General features: G+C 44.8%; 1 protein-coding gene across 2 annotated transcripts; it reads left to right on the top strand.

The window, feature by feature from the left end:
* Nucleotides 1-563: 563 nt before the first annotated feature.
* Nucleotides 564-13,245, top strand: LOC135338335 (chromodomain-helicase-DNA-binding protein 1-like). Of its 2 annotated transcripts, none has more exons than XM_064534432.1 (22): nt 564-711; nt 799-1,631; nt 1,797-1,885; nt 1,991-2,307; nt 3,761-4,135; nt 4,261-4,561; nt 5,534-5,750; nt 6,161-6,438; nt 6,651-6,848; nt 7,110-7,266; nt 7,498-7,650; nt 7,795-8,016; nt 8,253-8,401; nt 8,694-9,144; nt 9,366-9,589; nt 9,826-9,942; nt 10,434-10,583; nt 10,782-11,538; nt 11,674-11,769; nt 11,830-11,909; nt 12,125-12,227; nt 12,443-13,245. In XM_064534432.1, exons 2-22 carry the CDS (start codon nt 843-845, stop codon nt 13,100-13,102), a joined length of 5,883 nt encoding a protein of 1,960 aa, XP_064390502.1. In that variant the 5' UTR covers nt 564-711; nt 799-842; the 3' UTR covers nt 13,103-13,245. The 2 variants fall into 2 exon arrangements, with proteins under 2 accessions (XP_064390502.1, XP_064390501.1); XM_064534431.1 differs by having other exon boundaries at nt 1,988-2,307.
* The last annotated feature ends 16 nt before the right edge of the window (nt 13,246-13,261 follow it).

Genomic DNA, 13,261 nt, shown 5'->3' with positions numbered 1-13,261 from the left:
TGGCCAGACCGCTTTTTTTTTCAACGTTGACACTGAATTGGCTCATTATTAGATCTGCTTGCCATTGTTTTGGCTTTAATATAATTGAGATGAATCTTTAAAGCCCATGTAGTGTATGTACCTTATGCTGCTCTCAAAAGTAGTACCATATGCTGCCCTAGTTGGGTGGAGTCCAACCAACTGCGTGTCCAACGAACCACGCAGTTGATTGTACTCCGCCCAACTAATGCTGCCCTCAAAAGTAGTACCTTCAGGGCTTATCCCCGAAGCGGTACTGGCCAGACCGTTTTTTTTTTATAAACTGAGTATGAATTAATTGTACAAAGTTACCGTATGCGTTTTATCAGCCAGTACCATAATTATAGCGATTATCAGAATTCTCGATTTAATTAATTAATATCTAGATGAAAGATTCGACCAAATTTTGAATGATAATGCATAGAACCCAAAATAGATTTCATGGACAATTACAAGGATCTCGGGATACACACTTGTACTACACTAGACTGATCCAAAAGCCTCTGAAATCTGGACTGTTAATTAATACATGTACACAAGATAATATAATTAATTGAAACGTCACTTCCTGTCATTTGCGGCTAAACAATCTCGTGTAGTTAGCGAGCTAGATCTACGTACATGTACATATTTAATATGTATTACTATTAAATGGAGGACCGAGTTGGATCCATGTGGTAAAATACATCACAGGTAATACTATAAATGTACAGCTGTAGCCAGCTCTTAGTGTATATGACAGCAGGTTTATAGAACATGTTTTCTGTTGATACGATACAGGTACAGTATATCTTCATCGTACCAACGTACGTACATACGTTGCCATGAGCTCAAGCGATCATCTGATGCCCCATTCTCCATCTCAGCGCAACTATTCGGGCGTTCCTGGAATGGATGGAATAGATGTCGGCAGTACCTCTGGGTCCGATTCCCCTGGTAGCGATAGCAATATTAGTGACATGGTAATTGACGTGAAAACAAAATTCGCCAATGTGAAATCGAGGCATAGAAAAAGTCAAGATGGAGAATTTATGCCGTCTCCTGGTTCCAGTTCCAAAACCATATCTGAATCTGATTCAGATTCCAGTTCTGCCAGTAAGTCCGGGGGAGATCTGGTGATAGCCGATGAAGAGAACAAATCAGTGTATTCAAGTAGCACCACTAACAGCCAAAGCATGTCCCCTCGGAGGTCAAAAGGTCAAGCTGCCGCATCGAGCAATAATACAACTTCGTTTTATCGTCGAAAAGTCGGTCAAGCACCACGAATTAACAGGGACTCCCCCTTTAAGTTCAATCGGACCAAAACGAGTTCAAAATATTCGTACGAACTTTGTCCTCCTTCCTTTGATTTATTGCCTCCACCAAGACGAGCCGCCACGAAAGTTCGTTATAATTATTCTGACGAGTCGGACCAATCAAAGGACAGCGATGTGTTGCCACGGAGACCTGCTCGGAGAGGCAACAGAGTCAAGAGTGACAGTGAGTTTGAGATGACTGGAGAGAGCGAGATGGAGCAATCCAACAATGACAGCTCCATTGATGAGGACAATTCATCGGGAGACGATTACCAACAAAGTAGGAGTAGAGGTAGCAAAAGAAAAGGTAGAAAAAAGGTGAGTTTCTATGTTAAAGGGTGAGGGTTACACACGTTATGTGTATAAGCTACAGACCCAGCCCTTGTTAGAGCTATAATACAATAATCATGCTTTTTCCAAAGTTACTGATCTATTTAGCCGACTTCCGTTATCCAATAATAAACTTTTCAACTGTCCGTGTAGTTCATGCAGGTAGCTGATGGTGGCAGTGATAGCGATTATACTCCCGGCAGTAAGAGACCTCGCAAGAGGTTCACACAACCTAAGAAAAGGTACATAAAAATACCTAAAAGGTGTATAGCTAGTACTATAAGACCTTGGATAGACACCCACACCCACACACACACACACCACACACACCCACACACACACAGCAGCAGTACTGGTTACGAGCATAGCTATGAGTCTGCCTCCGCTGTTAGCACTGGGAGCGAATCAGAATTTGAACCATCCTACACAAAGAAGAAGAAAAAGAAGAGAAAAGGAACCTCCGAAGCTAACAACACAGACTTTGTTCGTATGACCAGTCGCAAAAGGGGTGTGGTCTCGTACAAGGAGCCTAACTCAGACGGCCGTGAGGGGGAGGGTAGTGTGAGTGGTGATGATGTGGAGGGGGTGGAGGAGGGGCCCCCCCTGGAGGACAACCGGGAGACCATAGAGAGAGTGCTCAAGAAGAGGATGGGCCCAGTGGAAGGTTCGTAGTCCATAGATAGAGTAGAGAGGGATTGGAAACGGAAGTGATTCACGTGATGTTTTACAATGAAGTCTATGTAGTGGCTCTGGGACCATCCGTGTATCTCCTCATAACTCCTGCAAAAGCCCGGGAAACTTATTGTGTCCAAAGCATACATCTCAAGAGCTACCCCCATTACTGAATCACATGCCCCCTGATAGTAGGTATCAATTGGAAACATAATTATTGTCGTGAAGTAGCTAGAGGTACACAGAGCGTTTTTTCATGCTTGTGTTCCTATAGTACCTTTGATATAGCTAAGGCTTTGTAACTAAATAGTGTCCTGTGTCCCAAGTGACCTCAAGTATTAGAGAAAGTTGATGTTTAGCAGCAGAACTGCTCGTGGACTTCTTACAGAGAGCAAAACAATTCTCATGAATTATTCATGTTTAGCCTTTGTGTTAAAAAGTAAGCCTCGACAGGGTTTCATACAGGATTTTTAGCCAAGGGGGGGAATGACGACGGCCGCACACCATTGAAAATTTGGGGGTGCCCCCAGAAAAAATTTGGCAGAATGATTGTCTAAGGTGCAATTTGGAGGTTTTTGTGCTCACCTGAAAAAAACATTTTTTGAGTAAAGCAGAAAAGGTACTCAAATTGACCTCTAGTGTGTGTACAGAGGCTATGGTCCCACTATGTACATGCTCTGCTTATGTTGTGAGGCAAAGAGTATCATAATAGTAATTGTATACATGCATTTTGTGTATGTAATCTCCTGTCTGAACTTTTAAACTGTACCATGTGCTAGATGCACTCTTAAGAGGCTTTTTCTCCACGTAGAATAATCATTATAAGCTACATGTAAATCTATCTGAATCACTGTACAATTTGGTATGACATCATTAATTTTTCATATTTCCGGGGGGGGGGGGAATTTTGGCTAGGGGTGGGAAATCCCAGGGCGCCCCCCCCCCTCTGTATGAAACCCTGCTCGATTAAAACCGCCGAGATACACGGATGGTACTTCGATGGTACTTCCGTTTCCAGTCCCTCTCTACTCTATCTATGCTTACACGTACATGTAACAGTTCTAAGATTCATAAGAATTACGTTATTATGCCTCCATGCTCAAAGTACAGTAGCCCTCATATAAAAGTTCTCCTACCGTTCAATTGCTAGCACATGTAAGTGGGATTTCCCCTATATTTCGAGGGTTTCGCTTATAAAGGTTTTCCAGGCATCCATAACCAGGAGTCCATTAATAAGAGAATAAGGTTATTTACGGGCTCCTGTTATAATAAATAAGAGTCAATTTTCTTACTGAGACATGTACAACTGGCATTTTGACTCGTATGGCCCCCCATACTACTATGCCTCTGATCTATAATATAATCACTGTCTCTGTATATATTTTATAGCTATAATTTTATAGCAAAGAGAGGTCTTTTATCGTGTATGTACTTATTTTCACCAGATTGCAGTAAGAAGACATCTTGCTATACTCGACATTTAGAGGACCCTGTGGAAACTCCCGGCAAATCCCCGCCACCACCGCCCACTCTATGTGACCCCGACGACCTTAACCAATCCAACAAGTCGTCTGCACATGCCCAGTACCTCATAAAATGGCGGAATAAGTCGTACCTCCACTGCACTTGGGAATCAGAGAGCAGCCTCACAACTCAAGATATCAAAGGGATTAAAAAGTTCCACAACTTCTTGAAGAAGGAGGAAGAGAGAGCCTCGTGGGAGAGAATGGCGTCACCAGAAGATGTTGAGTATGCCAAGTGTCAGGAGGAGTTGGGAGAGCAGCTGTTGGGGCAGTTCACACAAGTGGAAAGAGTTATCGGTGAGAATCTTCGTATAGCGGGTAATTTTCGTTGTTGCAAATTTTACTATGAAATTCCAAATTAAATATTCGTACAGCTCATAATAATCTAAATTATGTGTACATCCATATTTTTTCCAATACAGCTGCTCGTCACTCAGAAGAGGGTACTCAAGAGTATCTGTGCAAATGGCGCGGGGTCCCATACTCTGAGAGCACGTGGGAGGAAGCCACTCTCATCTCACACTGGTATCAAGACAAAATCGATAATTATCTCGAGCGAAACTCATCGGACCGAATCCCTAACAAGAATGCAAAAGTTCTGAGACATCGTCCGAGGTTCCGGTTCATGAAGGAGCAGCTGGACACTCTCAATGGCGGAGGGGGCATGAAACTTAGAGACTACCAATTGGACGGAGTTAACTGGCTCACAAGGTCATGGTGCAAGTAAGATCCATCCCTACGTATAATAATACATGTACATGTATATACAGCTGTATTGTAGCTAGGGATGTACCCGGGTAAGGGTATGTATTGCAGCTAGGGGTGTACCCGGGTAAGGGTATGTATTGCAGCTAGGGGTGTACCCGGGTAAGGGTATGTATTGCAGCTAGGGGTGTACCCAGGTAAGGGTATGTATTGCAGCTAGGGGTGTACCCTGGTAAGGGTATGTATTGCAGCTAGGGGTGTACCCGGGTAAGGGTATGTATTGCAGCTAGGGGTGTACCCGGGTAAGGGTATGTATTGCAGCTAGGGGTGTACCCGGGTAAGGGTATGTATTGCAGCTAGGGGTGTACCCTGGTAAGGGTATGTATTGCAGCTAGGGGTGTACCCGGGTAAGGGTATGTATTGCAGCTAGGGGTGTACCCAGGTAAGGGTATGTATTGCAGCTAGGGATGTACCCAGGTAAGGGTATGTATTGCAGCTAGGGGTGTACCCGGGTAAGGGTATGTATTGCAGCTAGGGATGTACCCAGGTAAGGGTATGTATTGCAGCTAGGGATGTACCCTGGTAAGGGTATGTATTGCAGCTAGGGGTGTACCCAGGTAAGGGTATGTATTGCAGCTAGGGATGTACCCTGGTAAGGGTATGTATTGCAGCTAGGGGTGTACCCTGGTAAGGGTATGTATTGCAGCTAGGGATGTACCCGGGTAAGGGTATGTATTGCACCCGGGTAAGGGTATGTATTGCAGCTAGGGGTGTACCCGGGTAAGGGTATGTATTGCAGCTAGGGATGTACCCAGGTAAGGGTATGTATTTACAATCCTCAATCTTAGCCTTTTTTATATCATAAAATGTGGTAAACTATACCAAATAGGTGGTTGTATCATTACTACCGACGACCATTTTACTTCGTAGCAAGAGTGTGTGTATGTACAACACAACCCTGCACTATTGACCACCCCCCCTCGGCCTCAGGCACAATTCTGTGATCCTAGCTGACGAGATGGGACTGGGGAAGACCATACAGACGATTGCATTCCTCCACTACCTCTACCACGAACACCAACTGTACGGTCCGTACCTCATCGTGGTACCACTCTCTACTATGCCCGCCTGGCAACGAGAGTTTGAGATATGGGCTCCAGAGATGAACACTATTGTCTACCTAGGTGACGTCAGCAGCAGGAACATGGTACGTTTCCTGTGGGGGAGGGGTTACGTATATCCATATAGGTACTGTATACATACTACGGCCATAACTTTAGTTTCGTTGGTCCAATGACGTTAATTTTCTGATTTTCTGAAAGCTTACAATGAGCTTGTTAAGATGGCGTCTTTTAATCAAAAGTCTGTTTTGGGTCTGTTTTTCATCAAATACCATGGGCTATATATAGCCCACGGTCTTTTTCAGAAAATGGGAAATTATGGCCTGCCTAAAATTTGAGATTTGAGCATACCATCTGAAAGAGCTCCTTCTAAGCTTTCAGAAAATCAGAAAATCACTGAATTTGGACCATCAAAACTCTATTTAAAGAGCTGACTCTAGTCAGAAGGAAGTAGCTATGATGAAAGGTATAATAAGTGTGTGCATGTTCACTCCAGATACGAGAGTACGAGTGGTGTCATGCCAACCGCAAGCTCAAGTTCAATACTATTCTCACAACGTACGAGATCCTGCTCAAAGATAAAGAGTTTCTGGGCAGCGTGGCCTGGGCGGAGTTAGCAGTGGACGAAGCTCATCGTCTCAAGAATGATGACTCTCTTCTGTATCGTACTCTGATGGAGTTTAGGACGAACCACCGTCTCTTAATCACTGGCACACCACTCCAAAACTCACTCAAGGAACTGTGGTCGCTCCTGCACTTCATTATGGATAAAAAGTGAGTGCTTTTGTACACGTGTATATGTACATGTACTTGAAGTCAGGTGATTGTCAATTAGTTTATATGTTTTTTAAGTAATAATTTACACGCATTTTCACTGGTTAGCAAGATTTTCCTCGATCACCTCTTTTGCTATTGATTGAGAATGCTCAAAGTTTTCTGTTAAGTATTTTTTGAATGCATATAATCTATCCATCTCTACCGCTTAGGTTCCCTGACTGGGAAGAGTTTGAGTTTGACCACCACGCGTACGGGGAGGGGGACGCTAAGAGCCTCTCTTCCATCCATCAGCAGCTGCAACCGTATCTCCTCAGACGAATGAAGAAAGACGTTGAGAAATCCCTCCCAGCAAAAGTTGAGCAAATTCTGAGAGTCGGAATGTCGTCCAGTCAGAAGCAGTACTACAGGTTAGTGTGCTTGCAAGCTGTGTCTAAACTTGTAAGTCAATTGCACGGCCTCATATTAAGAAAGCTCTCTAAGTCCATATTATTCTAGGCCAATGTTCCTTTGATGGATTTTTACCCTATAAGCATACATGTACAGTGCTATCAATGAACTACTAAATTCGGCTTTTCGTATAACCTAGACTAGACTTAATTTATGAGCACTTATATTCTCATAGCTAACTAGACTATAAAGCTTACACTGTGTACGTGTTCTTCCCCTAGGTGGATACTGACCAAGAACTACCGTGCCCTGAGTAAAGGGGTCAAGGGCAGCATCACTGGGTTCATCAACATGGTGATGGAGCTCAAGAAGTGCTGCAACCATACCTGGATAGTCAGGCCAGAGGACAGAGATGCTGTGACCTCCGACAGACTACAGGTGTGAGGGGGTGTGGTCTATCTCCGTGTGAGGGGTGGTGGTCTATCTCAGGCCTCATTTCCGTGTGTACAAGTGTTAATTGCATACTTTAATACATACAATGTGTAAATTCCACAGTAGTAGGTATATTTCGAGGGTATAAACTTTCGTGTTTTTCGGTGATAATAAGCATGTACTGCGAACATTTTATACTCACGAATATTACTCCCCCCCCCCCCCCCCCCCCAACAGGTTCTGATTCGAGGCAGTGGGAAACTGTACCTACTGGACAAGCTCCTGGTTCGACTGAAGAAGACTGGCCATCGTGTTCTCATCTTCTCTCAGATGGTGCGGATGTTGGACATTCTCGAGGAGTACATGAAACTCAGACGCTTTGCATTCCAGGTAGACACTATCTGGAGATCACTTTATACGCCTTATTATTGGAAGTTAATAATCCCCCACATAGACTTGCTTAATTGCCCCCCACAGAGATTGCTTAATCACATGTACCCCACAGATACTTTATTACTTCATTGCCCCCCACAGAGGTTGGATGGCTCTGTTCGTGGTGACTCTCGTAAGGACGCTATCGACCACTTCAATGCTGAGGGGTCACAAGACTTCTGTTTCCTTCTCTCGACCCGTGCAGGGGGTCTGGGGGTCAACCTGGCCACGGCCGACACCGTGGTTATATTCGACTCTGATTGGAACCCCCAGAACGACCTTCAGGCTCAGGCACGGGCTCATCGGATTGGTCAAAAGAAACAGGTACATATATGGAATAATTCGTCTTCATGATACATCAAATTCACATGACATCCAAAGACACACTCCACACACACCCCACCCCCTCACACACTCCACACACACTCCACCCCCTCACACACTCCACACTCCACACACACTCCACCCCCTCCCACACTCCACACTCCACACACACTCCGCCCCTCACACACTCCACACACACCCCACCCCCTCACACACTCCACACACATTCCACACAGGTGAACATCTACCGACTGGTGACCAAGAGCAGTGTGGAGGAGGACATTGTAGAGAGGGCAAAGAAGAAGATGGTTCTGGACCATCTTGTCATTCAGAGGATGGACACGACTGGACAAACTGTCCTCTCCAAGACAGCGGACACTAACAGGTATACAGGATGTGGGAGGGGCTCTAATAATCACTGTAAAGCACATTTCAACTTGCCTCCTAATACCGTAGAGCGGGTATATTTCGAGGGTAAAAAATTTTGCGGAAGGAACATGTTAGAAAGGTTTTCGCGGAATAGCAGCTTTTTGCAGCATAAGCACATGTACATGTACAGTGTTTCGGATAATACCATTGAAAGTCAATAAAATTGAGTTAGGAACATCCAATTGATGTGTTTAAATGTAAAGCGTTATTTTCCTGTACACATGTACATGTACCCCCCCCCCCCATAGGGTGCCGTTTGATAAAGACGAGCTGGATGCCATCCTCAAGTTTGGTGCTGAGGACATCTTCAAGGAGGCAGGCAAGGAGGGGGCGGGGCCTTCTGATCGAGGAGATCGAGATCTACAGGAACTGGACCTCGACGAAATACTCAGTCGAGCGGAAACGCAAGCAACCAACGATGAATCTTCTTCACACGATGACCTCTTGTCACAATTCAAAGTGGCATCGTTTGCAATGGATGCGGAAGAGTTAGAAGGGGGTGTGGTAGCCACACCCACAGAGGGTAAACCCCCTCTCTTCAGCCCCGGGGGCACGAGGGGGCCACTGCTGAAGGAGAAGCGAGGAGAGTTGAGCTGGGACGACATTATCCCCGCGGACGTGCGCTCAAAGATTGAAGAAGAGGACAGAATGAAGGAGCAGCTGGAACTATATTTACCACCCAGAAAAAGAAAAGTGAAGGTCTGTTTAAAATGAGATATTAGTTTTCCTGTCTTTCAGATTTGCTATTGACAATGAATTGATTATTTATTCTGCACAGCTGAACAAAAGCTTTACCGTATAGCGAGTAATTTTCGTGGGGTAAAAAACTTGAATAGCATTGATTTCGTGAGTAAAAAATTTCGTTTTAGTATAATTATGTAGTACAACATGTAGTAAGTACAACACTCTTAATTATGCAGAATTACTGTGAAGACGGTTCTACTGCAAACGCTGGCTCAAAGCCTGTTCCTGAGACTGCTAGGAAAACAACGTCATCTACAAGGAGGCGAGACAAAGCCACACCCATTGCCATACCCATTTCCATGGATGAGACGGTGGTTACTAAGACTGTGAGAGGTTTCTCTGATGCGGAGATAAGAAGGTTTATCAAGAGCTATAGGAAATTTGGAGAGCCCAGAACAAGGTTTGTATTATAATCATACTGTAATTATGTGCCAATGAACACACACACAACCCCCCCACACACACACACACATACACCCTCCCACACAACCCCACACACACACACACACACAACCCCCCCCACACACATCACACACATACACCCTCCCACACCCTCCCACACACACACACACACAACCCCCCCACACACATCACACCACACACACACCACCCACACCGCACACACCACACACACAGACTGGAGTCTATTGCTGCCGATGCAGAGTTACAGGAGAAGTCACTATCGGAACTGGAGTCACTGGCAGACACGCTCCACCAGGCTTGTCAGGAGGCGGAGGCAGAGCACAGGTCCAGGTCAGTCATGTGCAAGTCATGTGATATTCATACATGTACATTGTTGTACACGTATGTAATTCCTCTGCGTTTGTAGAGTACTAAGAGTCGGCTCTTTAAATAGAGTTCTAATGATCCTATTTCAATGATTTTCTGATTTTCTGAAAGCTTAGAAGGAGCTCTTTCAGGTGATATGCTCAAATCTCAAATAGAACCGGCCATAATTTCTCATTTTCAGAAAAAAAGCGTGGGCTATAGCTCATGGTATTTGGTCAAAAACAGGCCAAAAATAAACTTTTGATTTTAAGCCACCATTTTAACGAGCTCATTGTAAGCTTTCAGAAAATCAGAGAATCAACGTTATTGGACCAACGAAACAAAAGTTATGGCCATTCAAAGATGCTTCTATTTAACCGCTAGTTGTACACGTACATGTATGGATCAATCATTTTATCAGTACACTTGCATTTCTGTGTACACCAAGTCGTCTAAAATTACAATTACAATTATAGGGTTGAAAATGAATCTAACTACACGGCCAAGAAGGGACCCTCTGTTCGTCTGTGCGGTGTGAGCGCCACCTGTTCCTCCATCTTGAAGAGAGAGGAAGAACTGAGAGCACTCACTGTCTGTATTCCAGCCAACTCACTGGCACGGAAGAAGTGAGTAGGGGGGGCAATTGCATAAAATTAGCGCCAACCCCCCCCACACTTCCCCATTTCCATTTATTATCTCTAGAGCTGCATGTAGATACATGTACATGTACAGTAACACTGCATCACTCGTCTATACATGTACTAAGAAGCTTGCAGCATGTAAAGTACCGTTGTCGTGTTGATGCGATCCCCCTCCCTCTCCAGGTTTCGTCTACTCTATCCGCCCAAACCCGTCCAATGGCCTAAGGTGAAATGGACACCTGTCGACGATGCCAAACTGCTAGTGGCGATCTACGAATACGGCCTCGGAAATTGGGAGGCCATCCGTGACAGCGACCCTCAGGGCCTCGGCAAGAAGATACTCCCTGAGAATAGAGCACTGAAACCCCAGTCTTCCCACCTGCAAACTAGAGCCGAGTATCTGTTGAAAGTACTACAAGCCGAGGCTAAAAGAAAGATGGCCAAGAAGTCGAGACAGTCCCCGAGAAAAGCTGCCACTTCTCGTTCAAAAGCGAAAAAGAAAGGAAGTACATCGACATCTAAGCAAGATCTATCGAAGTTCTTTGGCCATGCATCAGCAGAGCAAGCTAAATTGCTCGTGAATATCAGTCGTGATCTTGTATCAGTTAACAACTCTGATGCAGAGTCGAATGCATCCAGTACTAAGAGTGGGCGTGGTCAGAAAAGACCCCGCCCACCCTCAAAACAACCAGTCACTAAAAGATTGAAATCATCACCAAAGAAGAGTATACCCTCAAGGCTATCAAGCAGACAGGATCGAACGCCCACTCCCGGTTCTAGAAGCTCCCCTCGGAAAGCTGTTCGTGAGAGGGGGGCCCAGAAGCAGCTGTTCTCACAAGAGGAAGGTGTGCTGAGTGCTCTCGAGGGAGGGAGTGACGACCAGAGAGTATCTGATATCGGAGATGAGGAGAGGGAACTGGACCAGGACACCTTCGAAAAGGTTACTTTTAATTTTCCCAAAACATTTTTTTGCCATTTTGATATATTTATTGGAAGTGTGGACAGTGTGTTCATGCTCTGGTACATACACACACACACACACACTCACGCCCCCCCCCTCCACACACACACACAGTGCAAATCCCTACTGAAGCCAGTAAAGAAATCGCTGAAAGAGCTTTCTCAGAGTGGAGAACTCTCAAAACCTGAGATACTGGTCCATTACAAGAAGGTGTGGTCAAGACCACCCTCTGACTTACTTACTTACTTACTTATCCTCACATCCTTGTAGGTGTTGATTATTATCGGGGATCATATAAGTGCCCATCTCTCCAGGTGTGAGTCAGAGCAAGAGTCAGCACAGTGGAGATCGTGAGTATGGTGGTACTGTACGCACGCACGCACGCACACACACACACACACACACGGACACACACACGGCACACACACACACACACGCACACACATCTCTAGTGGTGGTAGGGTACTGTACACACACACACACACACACACACACCTCTAGTGATGGTGGGGTACTGTACACACACGCTCACACTCACATATTTACATGTATTATATCCCTGCAGCGATCTTTGGCTGTTTGTGGCAAAGTTCACTCCAGTCCCAACCCAGAAGCTCTACAAATTATACAGAAGAGCCAAAAAAGACTCGGCTGCTGAGAAACACCAGGTACACATATATATACAAGGTCATGTTAGGTGGGGGAACTCCCTCCCACCCACTTCATCTCACTGTTAGGTTCTGCTACAGTAAACAAGCTAGGGTATATACTGGTAATGTATCTTCAGGTTTTGTGCATAATCCAATGTACTTAGTTTGCCCTACTGATCTTTACTACTCTCTTTGTGACACAATGAATTCGTATCTTTCTTCCTCTTTTGCAGCATTCTACGTTTCCTGTTAAGAAGCGTTACCTTGACAACATTGCCACAATTGCCCAGGAAGAACCTCCTCCGCCCACTACCAGTGATAAACATGACCTTCCCTCCGACAACTCAAAAACCGATAAACCTCGCAGTAGTACAGAAAATAAAGAGTCACGGCAACCTGATAAAGATCGAAAAAACGATACCCACAAATCTCATTCAGCCGATTCTGAACACAGACATCGCGGCGACAAAGAGAGAGGACACTCGCAAAGAGAACATGGCCGAGAGAGAAAGCACTCGAGTGACCGTGATAGAGAAAGAGCTCGACAAAGAAAGCATTCTAGTAGTCATGAAAGGGAGAGAAAGCATTCTAGTAGTCACGAAAGGGAGAGAAAGCATTCTAGTAGCAATGAACGAGAACGGAAACATTCTGGTAGTGACAGACTGAGGAAACACTCTGGTAGTGATCGCGAACGCTACTCAGGCAGTGAGAGATCTTTAGATCGAGGTGGCCGAGAGAGGCATCACTCTGGCGGGTCTCATCGACACTCCGATGGGCATCGTCATCATCATCATTCTGGCGACCACTCCCACACACATCACAGGCATCACCACTCACACTCCTCACACCACCCACATAGTCATCACTCCGAAGGAACTGACTCAAAACACTAAAACTATATATTTAAATTAATAACTAATAATATATTATTATACAGTACCAATAAACTCATTCTCAATTTTTGACAGTATATAATTATACGTCGTTGTGCATATAAATTTTATATTTAAAATGAACAATTATATTTGTGTAATGATCACGACAATTGTGTA

Source organism: Halichondria panicea, chromosome 7 (genome assembly GCF_963675165.1).
Source record: "Halichondria panicea chromosome 7, odHalPani1.1, whole genome shotgun sequence".
In the NCBI taxonomy this organism is placed as follows: Eukaryota; Metazoa; Porifera; class Demospongiae; order Suberitida; family Halichondriidae; genus Halichondria; species Halichondria panicea.
The sequence above is the reverse complement of the archived record's forward strand: the minus strand, read 5'-3'. Positions and strand labels throughout refer to the sequence as shown.